The 20916-nt window shown below is 47.0% G+C and overlaps 1 protein-coding gene across 3 annotated transcripts in view; it reads right to left on the bottom strand.

Moving 5' to 3' along the window:
• Positions 1-20916, bottom strand: part of ADAMTS20 (ADAM metallopeptidase with thrombospondin type 1 motif 20) — a 1386529-nt gene that overhangs the window by 208914 nt on the left and 1156699 nt on the right. For all 3 annotated transcript variants that reach the window (XM_085653052.1, XM_085653051.1, XM_085653053.1), the window contains one exon: positions 15177-15350. In XM_085653052.1, coding sequence (XP_085509178.1) covers positions 15177-15350 — 174 coding nt within the window. The remainder of the gene's footprint in view (positions 1-15176; positions 15351-20916) is intronic.

Raw genomic sequence — 20916 nt, 5'->3', positions numbered from 1 at the left:
TAATTCGCCTTGATCAATGCTATCCCCCCCACCCGGCACATTTAGTAAGCTGCATCTCCTCCAGGCCGATTGAAGTAGATATCAAATTAACCTAGGTTTCTTTGCAATAGCCATTTGCATTAGAATTTTAAATCAACATGTTTAATGATTATTGACATGACACTATACTGCCATTACCACACAATTTAAATAGTCAGGTAAGGGCTATTGTCCAAGTTACATATATAGAATTATAGATGTTTAACAGTAAATTACGTGAATGCTTTTCACCAAGTGTTTCTGAGTGACATCAAATGAGCTATGCTCGAGTTGTCTATCAAAACGAACAGCATTTGTAAAGCGCAACACTGTTACTCCTAGGGGTATCTGGGCGCTGTGTCTCCATTGAAGAGCCAGGTCTTGAATCTCTTTCTGAAGTCGGCCAGCAAGGGGGCTGTACGGAGCTGGAGGGGAAGGTCATTCTAGGTGTTGGTACCGATAAAGGACGGCCACGGCTGCAGCTGCGGCAGATGCAGGGTGTGTGTATGAGTGCGAGTGAAGAGGAGTGCAGGTGTCTACATGGTTGGTGGAAGTTCAGTCAAGGGTTGATGTAGGTAGGTCATAGTTCATGGAGGACTTTGTAGGCATGTGTGAAGATCTTGAACTGACGTCTCTTCTGGATGGGTAGCCAGTGGAGGTCTCTCAGATGGGTGGGGCAATGTGGGTTCGTTTGGAGAGGTCCAGGATGAGTCTGGCTGCAGCGTTCTGTATGCTCTGGAGTCCTCTGAGGAACTTGTTGGAGATGCTGAGGTAGGAGGCATTGCTGAAGTCAAGGTGGCTGGTGACGAGGCCCTGAGTGATGGTCTTTTTGGTGTTGGTTGGGATCCATCTGAAGGTTCTGTGAAGCAAGCGGAGTGTGTGGAAGCAGGAGGAGGCGACTGCATTGACTTGTTGTTTTATGGTCAGTTGGCTGTCAAGGATGATGCCGAGGTTGCGTTCATGGTCGGTCGGTGTGGGTGTGGGCCTGGTCCAATGCAGAGGGGTTCTTCCTGAAGCTCAGTTCTTTAGTTTGGTCTAACTTGAGTTGGAGGCAGTTGTCTCTGATCAATTTGGCTACGTTGGTCATGGCATCACAGAACTTGGTTTTGGCATTGCAAGGGCCCTTGGTGAGCAAGAGGATCAGTAGAGTGTCATTTGTGTAGGAGATTATGTTGAGTCTGTGGGATCTGACAATATCTGTGAGTGGGATCATGTAGATGTTGAACAGAGTGGGGCTGATGGATGATCCTTGCGGTACGCTGCATATGATGTCTTTGATTGCAGAGGTGAAGGGAGGCAGTCAGATGATCTTTGTGCGTCCTGTAAGGAAGGAAGACATCCACTTGAGGGCGTCTTGCTATATGCCTATGTTATACAGTATGTTGATGAGGTTGTAATGGGAGACGATGTTTAACGCCGTGGAGAGGTCGAGGAGGATCAGGGACACAGTTTCTCCATGGTTGAGGAGTGTTCTGATGTCGTCTGTGGCACCGATCAGCGCGGTTTCAGTGACACGGTTGGCCTGGAATCCTGATTGTGAGGCATCCAGTAGGTGGTTTTGTTCCAGAAATATGGTGAGCTGCTGGTTGATGGCTTCCTCTAGTACTTTGGCGGGATATGGGAGCAGGGAGATCTGACAATAATTTTTTAGATCACTGGAGTCGGCAGAGGCTTTCTTTAGGAGGGATCTGACGCCTGCGTGTTTCCATCTGTCTGGGTAGGTTTCTGTGGAGATGGAGGTTGAGTATTCTGGTGAGTTGTGTGCCGATTCCGTTGTGGGGTTGCATAGGTGGTGGGGGCAGGGGTCATTGGGCACCCTGGAGTGGATGGAAGACATGATGGCTGAGGTGGTCAGGGCAGTAAGTGGAGACCAGGTGGTAATGGTTTGGCTGATGTTCGCCGATTGGTAGACCTCATTGGGGTTGACACTGGAGGGCTGGAGGTTGAGATTGATGTAAAAGTTGGTGATCTTGCTGTGGAAATAATCTGAGAGGTAGTAGCAGAGTTCTTCAGAGGGATGGATGGTTGTCTCTATGGCTGTCAGGTTGGAAAATCCTATGTTTATGATTTCACTCAGAAACCTGATGTAAAAAAACATCTTTATAATTTAATGCTAGTAGCTCTCTACCAGAGGCATACATAACATATGGGTTATGAGTAATTAATGTTGGTTAAACATTTAGAGAATTCTGATTGAAAGAAACTCTTCAAGAATTTATGAGGTGGTGCTCGCTTGATATATTGTCTAAGGCTGTTTGTTGACAATGTATGAATTTTATGAAATTACAAATATGAGATTAACAACAGACAATCTATGTTTGAGGTGGCCATCACATATGATGAGATCAACCATCTTTAAAGGAGTATCAGAATTTATAAGTTCTGGAATCAGACATTTCACATCTGTGAGGGCACAGGCACAATTCCATCTGCAGCACTGGATGCCACATAAGGAGCTTGAGTATTGGTACAAGATCTGCCAGTGGAGCCACAAATATGACACTAAAGCTCGATTTAGGGTTGGCAGGAGGGTACTCTGTTGTAGATAGATCCTCACACCAGAGATAGACAAGAATAGTAGTTTATTAGGAGCACAGAGAAGCGTTGGCAATCCCACCAGAAATCAGCATACAGTCGTCACACTCCAGAACATAGCTCTGTCACCAAGCATAGCAACATTGGAATGATATGAGTATTCTATACTTAAAGTAACATAGCACCACTCATGTAACCAACCAATTTAAGATTACAACATACTCCATCGCAATGGTGACAGAGTACTGTTTCTGCCAAAGTGAATGTCCATCCACCTCACTTGTAGTTGGGCAGACCTTCAATATATCTATGGCAGAAACAACTCCGCCTCTGCCGTGGACATACACCTCTGACAGCCCAACAGAGTAATGGCCATCTGAGGTTTTGTCATTTATCAACCTGTCCTATTTAGAGTGGGCAGACAAAATAGCAAGTTTTCACTGTCTATCACCACCAGGTGAAAATCTAGGGGTAAGAGTCAGTGATATCTGCAAAACATAAGTGGTATGGTTGGTCAAGTTGGAAAACTGCCATGGCTAGGAGGTTCACTGCTTTTTTGTTTTCAAAAACAAAATCTAGCTTTGGGACTTTGTTTTTAAAAATGAAAAATATTTGAAAGTTTTACACATGGCTACGTCATGTTCACAGAGCCATCCATCAACTTTAAATGCATTTACAGGAACCACTGTGATATTGGTTCCTGGATATGAAAAAGACATCCCCTGCACTGACGAACATCAATTAATCTGGAGGGCAGAGTATCCTAGCCATGGCAGGAGTAAAGTTCTCTGCCATAGCAATGGTACATAATCCATAAGACAAACTCTAAATCAGGCCCTAAATCTCTATGCACTTAATATGAAACTTAATCGGCATGCACAGGGATGACAATGCTCATGCACACTGCTCTTAGCGGTTGTGCTAAAACTGATGATACTGTAAGTAGGTGACGGCTGCTCCGCAATGGCGGAGGAGCATTGCCCCATTGGCTCAGAGCCAGCACCTGAAAAATAAAACAATATACTATCATTGTTTTATATTTCAGCTGCTGGCTCTAAGCCACTGCTGTAGGGAGGGCTGGGACCGGGGTCATGGGAGGAGTGGTTGGTGCACTTATAAGTGTGCATGTGTGTTTTGCCAGCCGTCTTAGGCTGGCCAAACACCCATGTGCACTTAGGTTTCTCCAATCCGGTGAGGTTCCGTGTGAGACGGGACGGCACTTTTTGAATAGTGACGAATATGGATGAGTTTGGTATCTATGAACCGCAAATGACGAGTATAGTGGGTGTACGAAGTTTCGCTATACAGCTACGTATGGTTCGCCTCATTTTCGGGTTCGTTCATCCGAACCCTCGGGTTCCATTTTAGATACAGCGTCCATTTTGTTTCTTGCCCTCAGGTAGCCAGCGAACGGGCTTCTTGTCCGCTTCGTGACCCTGGAACTTTCAAGCTTACACGGAGGACACGTGTTTCTTTGAGGTGACTTTTACGATGAGGGAAATGACACGACTAAGGCAGATGGCCCTGCTTGAGGCTCATCTTGCCGCTCCGGTCTATTGTTTCAGTCACGCATACATTAGACACGAGGCCTTTGACCCCTCTATCGAGTTTCCTTTATTGCCCCTAACACTCTTTTCTAACCTGTTGTGCATCCTCGTTCTTTCCCCGCATTCTGTTTTTCGCCCTTCCTTAATGCTTTTATGGTTGGGAGGAAATGTGTTTATTGCGGAGGGAATATGTTTTTACAGTTGGGAACTGGCAAGACTGTTGTAATTATGTTCCGGCCTCCTGAAACATGAATGCGACCCTTTTTAAGTTTATTGTGGGAACTGAGTTGTAACCTTTGTTCGCCATACTGTGCTATGGCAAAAACGTGTATAAAAGGAGCGACCCACTTCTACGAATTTGAAGCAGTCTCCGAGAACCTACACGTTGTGTACTTCTTGTGACCTCTGTATCCCTTCAGTAAATAAACGCTGATCTCTGACGTCGCTGGAAGTGTCCCGTGTCTCTGTGTTTGGTACGCCAGAACAGGTAACCCACGAAGGTTTCAGGTGTTGTCCCCTGGCACCGCTGGGTCTTAAGAATAACCCAGTCCTTCAGTTGGCGCCCAACGTGGGGCGACATCAACGGTACCGGTCCAAAGCCCGACGATCGTGAGGAACTTCGTGTGAAATCTCCGAGGGAAGGTGCACCCCGCTTCATCGATCCAGTTGTCGAAATAAGTGGCCCGACGTCTTTTCCCGCGAAGATCCCCGCCTCCTGACGGCTGCGACGGACCGATGCCCTGACTGTCGACCTGTTTTGGCGCCTGGCGTAGTCCTTTGTACGGCGAGACGATTGACGGGCCTTCCTGGTGACGCCATTGTTCTCTCAGTTAAGTATTTGTGGGTCGCTCCCAGTGTTGCTTTGTTGTTTGCATGGTTCCATAGCATTCGTGGTTCTTAGTTGTTGGGTTTTATTTGACGATTGCAATTGCCAAAAACCGAGGGTCTTGCATCTTTGCGAGGACATCGTAATTCGATAGCCCTTGAAGTTTGTATACTTGGCTAGTGTGCACGATGCCTGGCCGTAGTACTTTGTTTGGGTTTCTCAAATGTTGCAGCATGGATTCCCGGCTGGAGGATTCATGTCCGATACCTCCGGCTGGAACTCCGCTTTATGAGCTCTATAGTCGCCATGGCGTGGGTCCTATCGTATATAATGAATATTGGGTTCGTTACACTAAAAAGGATGGCGTCCTTAGTTGGCCACCTCATGGTAGTTTCGAGACTGCCATTTTAGATAACTTGGAAGCTAAATTATTTAAAAGGAAAGCTAGGCCGGCCATGTTTGATTCCTTCCGGTTATGGCGGAAAGAGGCCAAACAGAAAGAAATCAAACAGAATAAGAAAAATAAGCGAGAAGGTGTCATTACGGTGATGCGCAATGCGGAACAGTATCAGTTAGACAAAGATGAGAAAGAGCAAGAAGTTAGCGCTCGGCTTCACCATATGGCAGTGGACAAATGTTATCCGGCGCTACCTTCTACGATCGATAAGACAGGAGAAGAATCAGTGGAAGATTCGCTTTTGTCTTATCTGATGAAATCGCCACCTCCCTATGCTCCTGATGTTATGGGTCCCGTTCGTCCACCTCTTCCTCAACCCGCTGATTTGGCGGCTGCTGGTCAGCCCGCCGTTCCTCCCGTACTCCCGAATCCCCTTGGGCCTCAGATCGTACATCCTCTTGTTCCGGCTTCTCTCCCTACTGCGCCTTTCCAAGTCCCTCCTCAGCCTGTCGTTCCCGCTACTCCTGTTGCTGCGTCTACTTCTACTGTTTCCACCCCTATGGTTGCTACGCCTGTATCTTCTTCCTCTTCTCCTTCTGTTCGTAGTCGTCTCTTGACTGCTGTTACTTCTCTTTATTCTCCGCTCTTTGGGCCGATACTTGGTTCGACTCTTTCAGATGTTGCTCAAAGACGCAGCCAGCTTCCTGATGGTAGGGAACGTGAATCGTTGGTGAAAACGGCACGTAGATGGATTCGTAACCCTGTTAAATACACCCCACGTGTAGTGTTCGAAACGTTTTCTCAGTTTAATGTGCCCACGCAGCGATTCGTGTTCGAAGAATTGTGTAAGTCATTGAAAGAGGAGTGGGACGATGATATAGTGGATGATATACCACCTGAGGTTTCCGAGCTACAGCTTCGGTTTGCCACGGGTACAATTGTAGGTGACAAAGTTCGAGAGGCTCTGGAACGCTTGCTATCCTTTCGATGTACAGTGCAACCACGTGCGCTGTTTAAAGACGCGACCGCAGAATGGATGGCACAACCTGGTCAGTATCCTATGCGGGAAGTTCCCCCGGTATGGATGCCAGGTGATGCTGCTGCTAACCCTCCTGTCCCAGGCCATTTCCAGAGAGTGTGGATACACCTCCCTTGGAAGCGATCGGAAGTTTTGCAAGTGAAACAGTCCCTACCTGATCCCCGTAAGAATCCTGCAGGGTATTATAAGGAGCTGTCCCAATTGGTGGATGCTACTGTTATGAACCTAGCCGATATCGATATGTTGTTCGGCAATGTGGTGCCTCAGCCGATTTGGGCGAAAATTCGGCACGAGAATCACGTAGCCGAGTTAGGCGGTGACTGGCCTGCCCTTACAGCGGCAGATGCCCGGCAGGTTGGTGGGGCTAAACCCGAACAGATTATTGTGGCTTTGCCCCAGAGGATAATTACCCTCATGAAAACACTTATGCCAGCGATGCGCGTCAACTGGGACAAATTATCGGCGTGCAGGCAAAAGAGGGATGAAAGTGTTTCTGATTTCTTTACAAGATTTGAGGAAGCGTTCATTGATCATAGTGGTCAGGACATGGGTTCCGAGGGTGGTCAGCGGCTGTTCGTTGATAAATTTGTATCAAATTTGTCACCCGACCTTGGCAATAAGTTGAAGAATTCTGAGAGTGCGTGGGCTGTCTCTACCACTGCCCAAATATTGGCTACGGCCCAATATTACGAAAATAGAGAAAAAGAGGAAAGTGAGCGTGCAGAAAAGAAAACTAAGGACCTCAAAACTAAGGTCTTGTTGCAGCAAGCCTATCCACCGCGTTCGAATTTCAGTGATACACAGCAGCCAAACAGATCGCAATCACAGTTCTCTAGACCACAGCCGCGCAATGCTTCGCCTGCGCCTCGTTTTGTGCTGGGATATAATCAGTGCGCGTATTGTCGTGGGGAAGGCCATCTGAAGTTTGATTGTCCGGTTCTCCGTGATAGGGCCAATGGCGTATCGGCTCGGGGAGGACGTAGCGGTCCTCAACAGGTCTCTCGTGGTAGAGGTCGCGGAGTTACCCAGAATCAGGCCGAACGCTTTGCGACGTCTTCGGATTCGCAAAATTGTTTCGATCGGCGCGAACAATCGTCCGGTCGGTCTACACAGTATCATGTGGATGATTGCTATGTTGAGTGTGATGTTGATGCGGATGGTATCTACTAGGACAGCCATAGGCAAAGGAAGGGAGAAGTACCAGTTCCGGTTGATCAGAGAGGGCCATACGTTTCAGTAGCCACTTTGGGCGTTGTTGAGCCTTTTCTGTTGGACACTGGTGCAGCAAAAAGTTCCATCATGCATTCAAAACTCCCTGGCGCGCCTTTGTCTGGCTTAACGAATGTTTCCGTTGGATTTTCTGGCGCCCCCGTTAGCAATCCAGTTTCTAGCCCTTTGCCCCTTACAATTGGGTCTCATGAGCTGGAAGCTCCTTTGATTTTGACTACTGGTTGTGGTGAGAATCTTTTGGGTTTAGATTTGTTGAAAAGGTTACATGCGACTTTGTACTGTTCTCCTGCGGGTGTGGAGCTTACGTTGGGTAAGAGCGTGGTTTCCCCTATGTATTTATCGATCGATAAGTTCCCATCGGAATTGAGATCTCTTCCAGCCTCTTTGTGGGCGACAGGTCCCAATGACGTGGGCCTGTTGGATATACCACCTTATGTTGTCCAACTTAAAGTTGGTGCGCGTTTGCCACGTATACCTCAGTATCGTATTTCCCTCGATGGTGAAAGGGCACTGTTAGCGATCATTTACGATCTGATCGGCAAAGATGTTATTGAGGAGACACGAGGTAATGTGTGCAATAGTCCCGTGTTGCCTATTCTGAAACGAACGGATCCCTCCAAGCCTCCCGTGTATCGTCTAGTTATCGACTTACGGGAGGTAAATAAAGTCGTTGTTCCGCAGTTTCCTGTGGTGCCAGACATTACAGCTTTACTGACTCTGATTCCAGCCACTGCATCATGGTTTTCGGTGATCGATCTGAAGAATGCGTTCTTTAGCATTCCGATTGCTGAGGAAAGCAGAGACTTGTTTGGTTTCTCATTAGGTGGTCGCAGCTTCAGATTCAAACGCGCTCCACAGGGCTACTGTGAGAGTCCATCAATCTACAGCCAAGCTCTTAAAAGTCAGCTTGATGCATTTGTGTTACCGGCTGGTGCAGCCTTGATTCAGTACGTTGATGATCTGTTGGTTGCTGCTGACACTGAACAGCTCTGTAGAGCCGCTACAGTGTCCTTGTTACAGCATCTCTGTGCGTTACATCATAAAGTGTCACCTTCCAAATTACAATATTGTTGTCAAGAAGTTACCTATCTCGGTCACTTATTGTCAAAGGCGGGAAGAAGGTTGACCCCTGAACGAATTGCAGCAATTGCTCGAATGCCTGTGCCAGCAACTCAGAGAGATGTGCGTGCCTTTTTAGGTATCACGTCATATTGCAGACAGTGGATCCCGAACTTTTCACTGTTAGCGAAGCCATTGGTAGCTCTCACGTGCAAGGACGTTTCGACTCCTTTGCCTTGGACGGAGGAATGCCAGAAAAGTTTTTCTGAACTACGTGATGCGCTGTGTTCGGCTCCTGTGTTAGGTACTCCTGATTACAGCAAGCCTTTCACATTATACGTCCATGAGAGGGACGGTTGTGCGTTGAGTGTTCTAACGCAACAATTTGGTGATAAGCAGCGTCCGTGTGCATATTTTTCCTCGACCTTAGACCCGGTGGCTAGAGCGTTGCCAAGTTGCTTGAGGGCGACAGCGGCAGCTGCGGCGTCTATTCGGCAGTCCGCAGGTCTGGTCATGGACAATATGCTCATAGTAATGGTTCCGCATGCAGTTGATACGCTCTTGAATCGGACAAAGACTCAACATCTGACGAGTGCAAGGTTGTCCGGGTACGAGCTGACCCTTTTGGCAAGTCATATACAGATTAAGCGTTGTAATGTACTGAATCCGGCGACATTGTTGCCGATTAATATAGGATCAGATGATGTCCTGCCCCATGATTGTTATTTGCGGACTGAGGAAGAAACAAAAGGTCGTGTGGACCTGAAAAACACCCCCTTGTCAGATCCTGATGGTACTTTGTATGTGGATGGCTCTTGCTTCAAATTGCCGAATGGCGATGTGACGACTGCGTATGCTGTGGTGACGTTGAGCACGATTGTGGAAACTGCGAGATTGAACCAGAATTCAGCACAAGCAGCAGAATTAATTGCATTAACAAGAGCGTGTGTTCTGTCGAAGGGAAAGCGAGTGAATGTGTTTACCGACAGTCAGTATGCATTTGGTGTTGCGCATAACTTTGGAAGATTGTGGAGAGAAAGAGGATTTATGACATCGCATGGTACAAAGATCCAGCACGGGCATCTCGTGAATGATCTTTTGGATGCACTTACGTTGCCTAAACAAGTGGCGATCGTCAAATGTAGTGCACATCGGAAAGTGACGGATGATGTTGGTCGTGGTAATGCATTTGCAGATGAGATTGCTAAGGAAACGGCTAAGAATCTTGCGACTCGAATGTATGTCACGAGTTCAGTAAGGTGGCCGACGGAGACTGGTATGTGTGAAGATACTGTTGAAAGTGTGAAAGAAATTCAGAACGAAGCTACTGAAGCTGAAAAGACCAAGTGGAAAGAAAGTACAGGGAAATTGGATATGCATGGATGTTGGGTTGACCTGACGGAATGTCAGAGGTGGATGTTACCAGACGCGTATGTATTAGCTGTTGTGACGATGGCCCATGGGTTGTCACATATTAGTGCGAAAGGAATATGCAAGTTCTTGTCTCCTGTATGGAGGAATGATGGTATCGCTAAGTGTGCCGAAAGAGTGGTTAAAAATTGTATGGTGTGCTTGATGCACAATCCCGGAAAAGGTACCCCCACTCCACCTGGTCATTTCGCTCCTCCTGCCTGTCCCTTTGAGGTTATCCAGTTGGACTTTATTCATATGGAGAGATGCAATAACCTGAAGTATGTTTTAGTTGTGGTTTGCGCGTTCTCCAGATGGATTGAGGCCTATCCTCTTAAGGATAATACTGCCCTGTCCACAGCAAAAATCCTGCTGAAGGAGTATTTTCCTAGGTATGGAATGCCGCGGATTGTGTGGTCGGATAATGGAAGTGAGTTTGTGGGAAGTGTAATGCAGAGTGTGTGTAAAGGCCTTGGAATACGACAGAAATTCCACAGTGCCAACCATCCTCAGGCAGCGGGTTTGGTCGAAGGGTACAATGGTACCCTGAAGCTGAAACTCGCTAAGATTCAAGCTACGACTGGTCTGTCATGGCCTGATGCCTTGCCTCTGGCTCTCCTATCGACCAGAGCAACTGTACACTCTCGAGTAGGGCTCAGCCCATATGAGATTGTGTTCGGTCGCCCTGCAAATATTTGGGGAGTCCCGAGACCTAGGGCTTTTGATAGTCTTGAATATCCAATGTTGATTGATTACTTGCATGATTTGACCACTAAACTACGGTTAATTCATCAACAGGTCGTTGAAGCTCTACCAGCACAGACAGAGGGTCCTGGACATCAGCTCCGGCCAGGAGATTGGGTGGTCACCCGAAACTTCGGTCGGAAGCGTAACTTGGAGCCCAGATTCGTCGGACCCCACCTAGTCTTGTTGACGACGAGGACAGCGGTTCGACTGGAGGGCCGGAAAAATTGGGTCCATGCCAGTCACACAAAGAAGGTACCGATCCCTTTACCAACCGACGGTTGGGTGAGAACTGGGATTTCGGCCGGAGAAACTGAGACTCCTCCGCGTTTTGTGCCATTTAGCGACGCTCAACTTGTGGAGGAGGATTCGTCTTTGCCGGAACCACAGGTGGAGTCATTAGTAGCAGAGAACCCAAGGTCCGACTCGTCATCTGCTTCATTGAACACTGTTGCGCCAGCTGAACAATTGTTCGTAGAGCAAACTCGACCTGGAAGAAGTCGATACTTTCTTCGTTCAAGGACTAATAAAAATTAACAGTATAGTGGTTTTTAACGTTACGAATATTATGAACAATCACATCCTTTCTTTTTGAGTTTTTGTGCTTTCCACTGCTAAGAGACTTGTAATAAATTTGAACGTTTCAAGGAAACCTCGCCATCCGGGTTACCGTAGGGCCGTGCGGGTACTTCTTTCTGCTTAGCAGGTTTCCGACGTTAGGTTGGTTACTTTTGTCGATTCCTGGGAACTCCTGGGGATTGATAATCGCTACTCAGAACGAAGTGCGTCAAGTACGTCACGGACGGTTTGTAGAGGATGGCATTCTCTAAGCTGGTGGAAGAAGAAAGGGTGTTGGCACAGAGATCAGAGTTATGGAGGGTTGTACGAACAAAATGTTTTTTGTTTCAGGTGTTTCTATTGTTCCTAACTGTATCTATGTTATTGGTGGGTGGAGTGTATTTCGGAGTATCACAATTCTTTCCTTCTGTTTCACCTACTTCTTCTCCTGACTCAAGTTCCCTCACCACTGTCTCCCCACATTCCTTTCATCCTTTGCCTCAACATGAGCAGGTTAGACGTGCGGAATTCATGAATAATTCCTTTGTTCAACTCCTACATCAGCATCAGTTGGTGGTGAATACCACCAATTGTTGGGTATGTGGGTTAATGCCACACACCATGGATAGGGGTATTCCGTATCTGGTCCTTCCATACAGCTCCCAGGGTTCAGCTCGAGCATTCCAAACTATGTTCCGCAGTGCACTAGATTCCTACCCCAGTCGAGAGCCACGGTCTGTCAACTTCGGTCCTGGGCCGTACCACAAGCCTTTGGCGATAGCCATAGCAGATCTGGACAGAGATGTTTTCGATGCATCACTCATTCCAGATGAAGAAGTGCAGGCCTATAAGGATCTGAGTGAGACTGAGTATAGTACATCAGTGGGTGATAGACAGCTTAAGAGCTCGTCCCCGATATGGATTGTACCGCACCTTGGTAATTTCTGCTTGCAGGGTTTGGGTCGAAATCCGAGAGCACAACTTGGGAACAGTGCTTGCACTGAAACGTATGTCCTACCGATGCTCTCCTCCCCTGTTTTTCTGACTGCTAAGGGCACCTATTTTGTGTGTTATGAACGCGCATATACATGGTTACCCCGCGACTTTTCGGGTACCTGTTATATTGCGAATCTTTTACCTCCGACCTTCACAGTTGCCTCGGACTACCACAAAACTAGAGTTGTGAGAGGCGTCATTAGCAAAGAGGATACTGCTGGTCAAGAAGCAGGAGACTTCTTTAAGGGTTTCTTGCCGTTTTGGGGACCTATGGTTAATAGTAGGAACCTACGACAGTTGACCCGTGTGGTAGAATCGACTGCTAATATTACTGCAAATGCCCTTGGTAATCTAACAGCTGAACTACAGGCGGATAGACTCATGACGTTGCAGAACCGTATGGTTCTAGACGTTGTTCTTGCAGATAGAGGGGGTGTGTGTAAAATTATCCATTCGAGTTGTTGCATTTTTATTCCTGACAATGCTCCAACTGTTTATCAAGCCATCTCGAAGTTGCACAAGATTTCCGAGTCCATACACGTGGACGAAGGTAATTGGACGCTCCTAGGATGGTTTTGGGGCCTGATGTCAACCTGGGGTTGGAAGATTCTGATGATCGCGGGGGCTGTTGTAGCGTTTCTGTTTACGTGTTGTCTTTGTGTACAGTGTGGTCCTGCCTTATGTGGCCTATGCGCTGCGACGTGTATAAGGCGGCCATCTGTTACCAAGGAGACATTGATGAGCAGAATGATGTTCCAGCAGCATCTGAACGATCTGATGAATATTGATATAGGTTCCGATCTTGACTAATGCTTGCCTACATGAGGGCAAAAGGAGCGTCTGAGGTTCCGTGTGAGACGGGACGGCACTTTTTGAATAGTGACGAATATGGATGAGTTTGGTATCTATGAACCGCAAATGACGAGTATAGTGGGTGTACGAAGTTTCGCTATACAGCTACGTATGGTTCGCCTCATTTTCGGGTTCGTTCATCCGAACCCTCGGGTTCCATTTTAGATACAGCGTCCATTTTGTTTCTTGCCCTCAGGTAGCCAGCGAACGGGCTTCTTGTCCGCTTCGTGACCCTGGAACTTTCAAGCTTACACGGAGGACACGTGTTTCTTTGAGGTGACTTTTACGATGAGGGAAATGACACGACTAAGGCAGATGGCCCTGCTTGAGGCTCATCTTGCCGCTCCGGTCTATTGTTTCAGTCACGCATACATTAGACACGAGGCCTTTGACCCCTCTATCGAGTTTCCTTTATTGCCCCTAACACTCTTTTCTAACCTGTTGTGCATCCTCGTTCTTTCCCCGCATTCTGTTTTTCGCCCTTCCTTAATGCTTTTATGGTTGGGAGGAAATGTGTTTATTGCGGAGGGAATATGTTTTTACAGTTGGGAACTGGCAAGACTGTTATAATTATGTTCCGGCCTCCTGAAACATGAATGCGACCCTTTTTAAGTTTATTGTGGGAACTGAGTTGTAACCTTTGTTCGCCATACTGTGCTATGGCAAAAACGTGTATAAAAGGAGCGACCCACTTCTACGAATTTGAAGCAGTCTCCGAGAACCTACACGTTGTGTACTTCTTGTGACCTCTGTATCCCTGCAGTAAATAAACGCTGATCTCTGACGTCGCTGGAAGTGTCCCGTGTCTCTGTGTTTGGTACGCCAGAACAGGTAACCCACGAAGGTTTCAGGTGTTGTCCCCTGGCACCGCTGGGTCTTAAGAATAACCCAGTCCTTCACCGGCTACATTCACAGCCGGGTTGGAGAACCAGACAGACTCCCTGTCCTGAGCAAAGCATCAAACCAGCCTGGTAAGGCCAATCCCCTGCGCTACTCTCATAGAATGAGAGCAGCATAGGGATTGCGCAGGGAGTCTGTGATGCTGTCCCATGGGCTGCTGGGACCAGGAAGACTGAGGCGCGAGGCATGAGGCAGCCGGCAGCTTCAGATAAGTCTCTTTTTTTAAAATTATTAATATTAAATCTCCCCCTGCTTCCCGCACTTCTTCCACCCGCCCGCTAATGTTTTTTTGTAGCGCCCGCCACTGCTGAAAGTTAGGGGCTAACTTACACCTTTTCTTTGGAAGGCAGGGCAGATTGTTTCTTTTGTTGGCCCTGACTACGTGCTTGAACTGGAGGTATAAACATTATTGGTGTGCTGTCTCTCTAGGAAGGTAGTGAATACACATAACTCCATGAAGGCTAAAACGTACTTGCATGAATGTGGTGTCCTCTTGCTTCTGTGACTCAAGTAAACATGAAGTGGCACAATTTCTAAAATCTAACATCATGTTCCTCCTCAGCTGCACCTGCATTGCCATGATCACGAGTTTCCCTTTAATACCAGTTTCATTCTTGACTTCTTGCTCATAATTCAGCCCTACATTACGTACAATGCTGTCTACTCCTTATGAATGCATGTCTCCTTGTCCAAGGAGTACACATGATTCCTGAAAGTTTAGCTGGAAGCACCTTACGACCCAACTTTCGCAAGTTTTAAGTATGAATAAACACACTTTGATCAGGGTATTTGATGCATCACCACAGAACACAACGCCATTGGCCCCTTTATGTATAACCTCTCTTTAATTTTCTTTTCACCACTTTCCATACAGTGAAGAAGGGCACAGTATATATGCTCATGAGTTTATATTCCATCTTTCCCTCTTTTTGTCCCTTTCATTTGGGCATATTCCAATAACAGAAGAAAGGTTTTGGGCTATTGTGTTCACAAAAGGTTTTTTTCCCCAAAGAGAACATATTGTAAATGATTAGATATGAGAATATTTACTAGAAAAACACTTACTTCCTGCCATTCATCAGCAAGCCAATGATACTGCACACAGTCAGGTAACCAGCAGTGCTTTTTACTATCTGGCCGGGAGAGAGAGTTGCACGATGAATCATGGACTTTCCCATATCCTTTTAGACGGCAGTGAACATCTCTTTGCTGTGTCCCCCCTCCACAGGTCACGGAACACTGCAAAAATGGGGAAAACACAATTGAAGGTTCATATGAGATTAATATTAGGCTGTGCACTTTTCTTTTAAATAAACGACCCAGTGGCACTAAAACATGGTAGTATATTGTTCAGACATCAATCCATGGCTGAGGATAGAATGGTCGGGTAGGCAATGCCCCTCCACGCTAGCAAACGACCAATCAATCTGATCTCTGAGAAATCGGAGTTGGAGGGTATAAGGGCAATCAAAAGTTACTTGTTCCCAACTGTAACAACCAGGGTCTTTTGCTGTTGGAGTCCTGGGACACCTGACCTGCAGACATCCTAAACTGGGCAGCAAGTACTGTTTTTAGCATTTGGCTCTCGGGGTAATGTGTCAGAGTAGTCCAAGGCTTACTCGTGGATGTGTTGTGGGCTAAAGATTCAGAACTCAGCAACACAACAAATAACATTCAATAAATCAGTGGCTGGTCAGTGTGTTTTTCTATTAAAAGGAAAAGTAGTCCAATTTATGGAAATCAAAATGGTATGTACAAAATTATAAATATATATAAGTGAGCATTTCGAAAAACCACTGAGGCCACTCTCTAAAGGTTCTTGCAAAGTAAAGTAGGAAAACGTTAGAAAAGGTCCCAAAAGTCAAATAACCCCCTAAGACCCCATAGGTTGGAGGCACATTTAAGAGTTTCTGTACCAGCAGACCCTAACCCCAAATCCACAATTCCCCCCAAAATGTTTATAACAAAAATGTGCCGTGCAATTTTATATTGACAGACCTATTGAAACCAAATGTTTAATAGTAAAAAAAATGCACATTTCACCAATATCACCATTTCATGAAAATTACGACAAGTATACAGATATTTAGCATGCCATTATAGGAAAGCCATTGCTATGGGCCCTGATATATCTTCATGGTACAAAATACATACAATGTAACATTTCACTAATACTCTTTTTTCTTCCATTAAACCGGGTTTCCTAGTAGCCTCTGAGAACCCAGAAACTCTATGAGGCCACACACTTCAAAGGCACACTGACAGGTAACCTCCAGAAGTGCTGAACTCAGTAAAATCTCTGCCAGGGGCATGTATGCTGGCCCGAAAGATTTTTCTGTTTAAATCTGTTTATTGTGGTTTTGATCTTTATAGGTTTCATTACATATAGATTAAATCAGTAACAGCATGGGAGGTTGCAAGCAGTCCTTAATTTAAACCAGTGGTTTTCGGTGCTGAGGGTACTTAATCACCAACACAGTCTCTTTTAAGGAGCGCCAGTTAAGCACGCATTAATTTATGGGGAGATTAAGTTATTTACCTAGAATCACAGGATGTTGAGCCGATGCCGAGACTCAAACCTAGTTTCCCAGCTCTGAAGTCGACAGTTCTGGCCATTCTGCCACATACTCTCCCCACTTTCGTAGTTGGTTCTGTTTTAGGCGGCGCTAACAGGAGAAACGGTGCAAGCTGCCTCCAGATGAGAGCCCAGGCACTTATTTATTTTTTTACAAATTTACCAATGGTTGCAGATAACCTACACAGGCTTTATGCCTCCAAATGTAACCCCCTTCTTGCTCTCCTCTCTTATCTCCGGCCTGAAGAGTTGGCATTAACGCATTCATATTTTTCTTGCCAAAACAGTGTCAGCCAGTGCTATATCAGCAAACTATAACCAAATCTAATCAAAGTGGAAAACACCCTTGCCTGTGGCAGTGTCTGCCTCATGCTGTGTGATCTCCTGTTGATTTTATTCTTCCCGCATTGTCTGAAACCAGTGTCATTCCTCTCAGATATGCTATGATGTAACCTGGGAATTGACTCGCCGTCGGAGGCCTGCACCGTGTGCTCAGACTTTGAGAGAATTTCACTCCGTGGTTCTGCAAAGGGTATTTTCTAAGCCAATGTCGTATTGCCCTTTTTAGTGGGGCATGCTCGCTGTCTGCCCATTTGCTTACGCCCTTTTTGCCACTTTATCTTTGCAGGTGCTTACTTCGGTTTCCACTGCATGGCAATGCACCTCTCGGCCAAAGGTAGGGCTAGATTTCTGAATCTAGAACTCGTTCTGCTCGGAGCCCCAACATACATGTTTGCCGGTGTGCAACTGAGTCCCTGTTTGTTCAAGTGTGCAAGTATGCAGACATCTGTCCCCTGTACTACCACAGAACTTCATTAGGGCTAAGCGTCTGGGAGTGAGTTGAGTGGAATGAAGGAAGTTGAATTGCACATATTTAAGTCGCGCATTTCTAGAGATGTTTTGTGTATACTCCTTCACTCTCTCCCATTCCAAGTCCAGAAGGGCCCTGTCTATGAACTGTTACCACCTGTCTCTAGATTTCTGCAAATCCGTGCTTGTCATACAATGTCAACAACCTCAACTTATTACAGGTACGCAGAAAATGTACATGTTCTGGCGACAAAGTCAAGAGCAAGCCTTCACTTGGGATAGTAGGGGCTTACTCAGGGGATGTTTTAGTTTTAGAGATGCACCATTGCCAGCATTGATTGCGACTCTCACTAATCTAGACATCTGTTTGTACTTCATCTTCTGATGTATTGTATGTGATACAGCAGATATTTCACTCAACAAATTTGTGACAAAAAGAAATGATTATGACAAAACGTTATGCAAATGATGATAACCGTGTGCTAAGTTCTGCGTTTTTGAAAATGATATGCAAACTATGATTTAGATACTGCATCGTAAAAGCATGCAGTTGGTAGAACAGTAAATATTATATTTCATATTCAATTTCAATAGACGCACAAGTTACTTACCTTCAGTAACAATATATCTGTAAGAAACATTAGTTAGTTATAGATTCCTTACCTTAGAATTACGACCAGGCGTCAGACTGGATCCGAAAAGTTTTTTCGTCAGCAGTACCTCTGCGCGTCGGAAGGTGGCGTCGGTCGGCTCTGCATTCGTCATCGGCATCGTGGTTGCCAGGATGACGTTGCAGCAGCTACTTAGATGCCGCCCTCGCACGCTGACGTTGGTTCTGTTCACGACTTCTGTGCCAGAAACGCAGAGCCATGCAAGACACTGACCATTGGTGCACAAAATTAGGGCCCTGAAAGGATGTCCTTAACCCTAGAAATCAGTTAGCAGAACAGGGAGGATGGGTGGGGCGGTAAGAAATTAATCACTAACTAGTGTTTCTTACAGATATATCGGTACCGAAGGTAAGTAACTCGTGCATCTGAAAGAAACACGTTAGTTATAGATTCCTTACCTTAGAATAGATACCCCCGCAATACCAACCCCGGTGGTGGGTGTACGACCAAGATCACACCAGAAAGTCCTGGAGACCAGAATGGCCAAAGAAGCCATCTCTCCGTACATGGCTGTCCAGACAGTAGTGTTTGGTAAACGTGTGCAGTGATGCCCACGTGGCTGCCTGACAGATGTCATTTAGAGGCACTCCCCTTCCTAAGGCAATAGTGGCTGTCGTCGACCTGGTGGAATGGGCGCGTAGCCCGACTGGAGGCTCCTCTTTAGCCAGAGAGTAACATGCCGTAATACACAGCACAACCCATCGAGAAATGGTGCGTTTGTGTATGGCCTGACCCTTCTTTGCACCCACGTAGCCAACAAAAAGTTGATCATCCACCCGGAACTGCTTTGTCCAATCCAGATAGGAGAGTGCACGTTTTGGGTCCAGACGGTGGAGCCTCTCTTCTTCCTTTGAAGGATGCTGAGGCAGAAAGAAGGTGGGCAAGGTATTGTTCTGCCCGATGTGGAAAGCAGTGACCACTTAAGGAAGAAAGGACGGACGGGTCCGGAGAACCACCTTGTCTGGATGAACAGACAAGAAAGGAGGTTTTGAGGAAAGAGCTTGGAGCTCACTCACCCTTCTAGTAGAAGTGATGGCTACCAGGAAAGCAGTCTTAAGGGTTAAGAGACGTAAAGGACAGTTATGAAGCGGCTCAAAGGGAGCGCACATTAAGTAAGTCAGTACAAGATTTAAGTCCCACTGAGGCATAACAAAAGGAGTTGGAGGAAAGAGATGAGTTAAGCCTTTTAAGAAATGGTTAACTACCGGGGACTTGAAAAGAGAAGGCTGATCTGGCAGCTGAAGGAAGGCAGAGATGGCTGAAAGGTAGCGGTTGATAGTGCCCAGAGCAGAGCCCTGCTGGGCTAAAGAGAGAAGGAACAAGAGTACTTCACAGAGAGGGGTAGAAAGGGGATCCACAGCCTTTGCTGTGCACCATGCCACAAATTTGTTCCACCTGCAGGTGTATACTGTTTTTGTGGAGGGACGCCTGGCTGCCAAGTTTACATCACAGACTTTGGGAGGCAGGTCAAAAGACGTCAACTGCCGCCGCTCAATCTCCACGCAAGGAGGTGGAGACTGGACAGGTTTGGGTGGAGGACCGTCCCCTGCTGCTGCGACAGAAGATCCTACTGAAGAGGCAGTCTGATCGGAGGATCGATGGCCATGTTGAGCAGCTGGAGATACCAGACTCTTCGTGCCCAATCCGGAGCCACAAGACTGACTTGGACCCGGTCACACCTGATCTTCTTCAGCACTCTGGGCAGAAGTGGTATAGGCAGAAAGGCGTACAACAGACCACAACTCCACTCGTGACAAAAGCATAGCCGAGCGAGTGCCGCCTTGGAAATTCCAACGCACAGAATTGCTGACATTGCGCATTCTCTTCGGTGGCGAATAGATCTAACCAAGGCTCTCCCCACTGTTGAAAGAAACCTTGCACCACCTCCGAATGAAGACGCCATTTGTGATCCATCATGCACTGTCGGCTGAGTTCGGCCGCCCTGGCGTTCTGAGAACCTGCCAGGTGTTGAACCACCAAGGAAATGCCCTGATGTTCCAGCCATTTCCAGAGGCAGAGGGCCTCCTGACATAGGGTCCACGACCCCACCCCTCCCTGTTTGTCGCAATACCACATGGCAATGGTGTTGTCCGTGAACACCTGAACTACTCTTCCCTGTACAGAGGGAAGGAATGCCTTCAGTGCAAGACGAATCGCCCGGAGCTCCAAAAGGTGGATGTGAAGCTCGGACTCCGCCGGAGACCAGATGCCTCTGATCTCCGCCTCTCCCATGTGGCAGCCCCATCCCAGAAGGGAGGCATCCGTCACCACTGTGTGTTCTGGTTGGGGAAGGGAGAGGGACCTGCCAGTGACCCAATCCTGGTCCGTGAGCCACCACTGCAGTTGTTGAGCAGTGCCCTCCGAGATCTGGACGTAATCGGACAGATTACCCTGATGCTGTGCCCACTGGAACATCAGGTCCCACTGCAGTGTCTGCATATGCCACCTGGCATGACTGATCAGCCGGATGCAGAAGGTCATGAGGCCCAGCAGCCTCAGGGTCATTCTGACCGAAACCCGGGACAAGGGCTGAAAGATCAGAATCATAGCCCAAATGTTCCGGACTCGCTGTTTGGGAGGATAGACCCGAAACTGCGTTGTGTCCAGAACCACTCCGATGAAGAGGAGCTTCTGAGAGAGAATCAGGTGCGACTTCGGCACATTGATGGAGAACCCCAGCTGATGCAGGAGGTCGGCCGTAGTCCGGAGGTGGGAAACGACTGCCTGAGCAAACAACCCTTCAACAGCC

This window comes from Triturus cristatus, chromosome 4_1 (assembly GCF_964204655.1).
Source record: "Triturus cristatus chromosome 4_1, aTriCri1.1, whole genome shotgun sequence".
NCBI lineage: Eukaryota > Metazoa > Chordata > Amphibia > Caudata > Salamandridae > Triturus > Triturus cristatus.
This window is presented reverse-complemented; position numbering and strand designations above follow the sequence as displayed.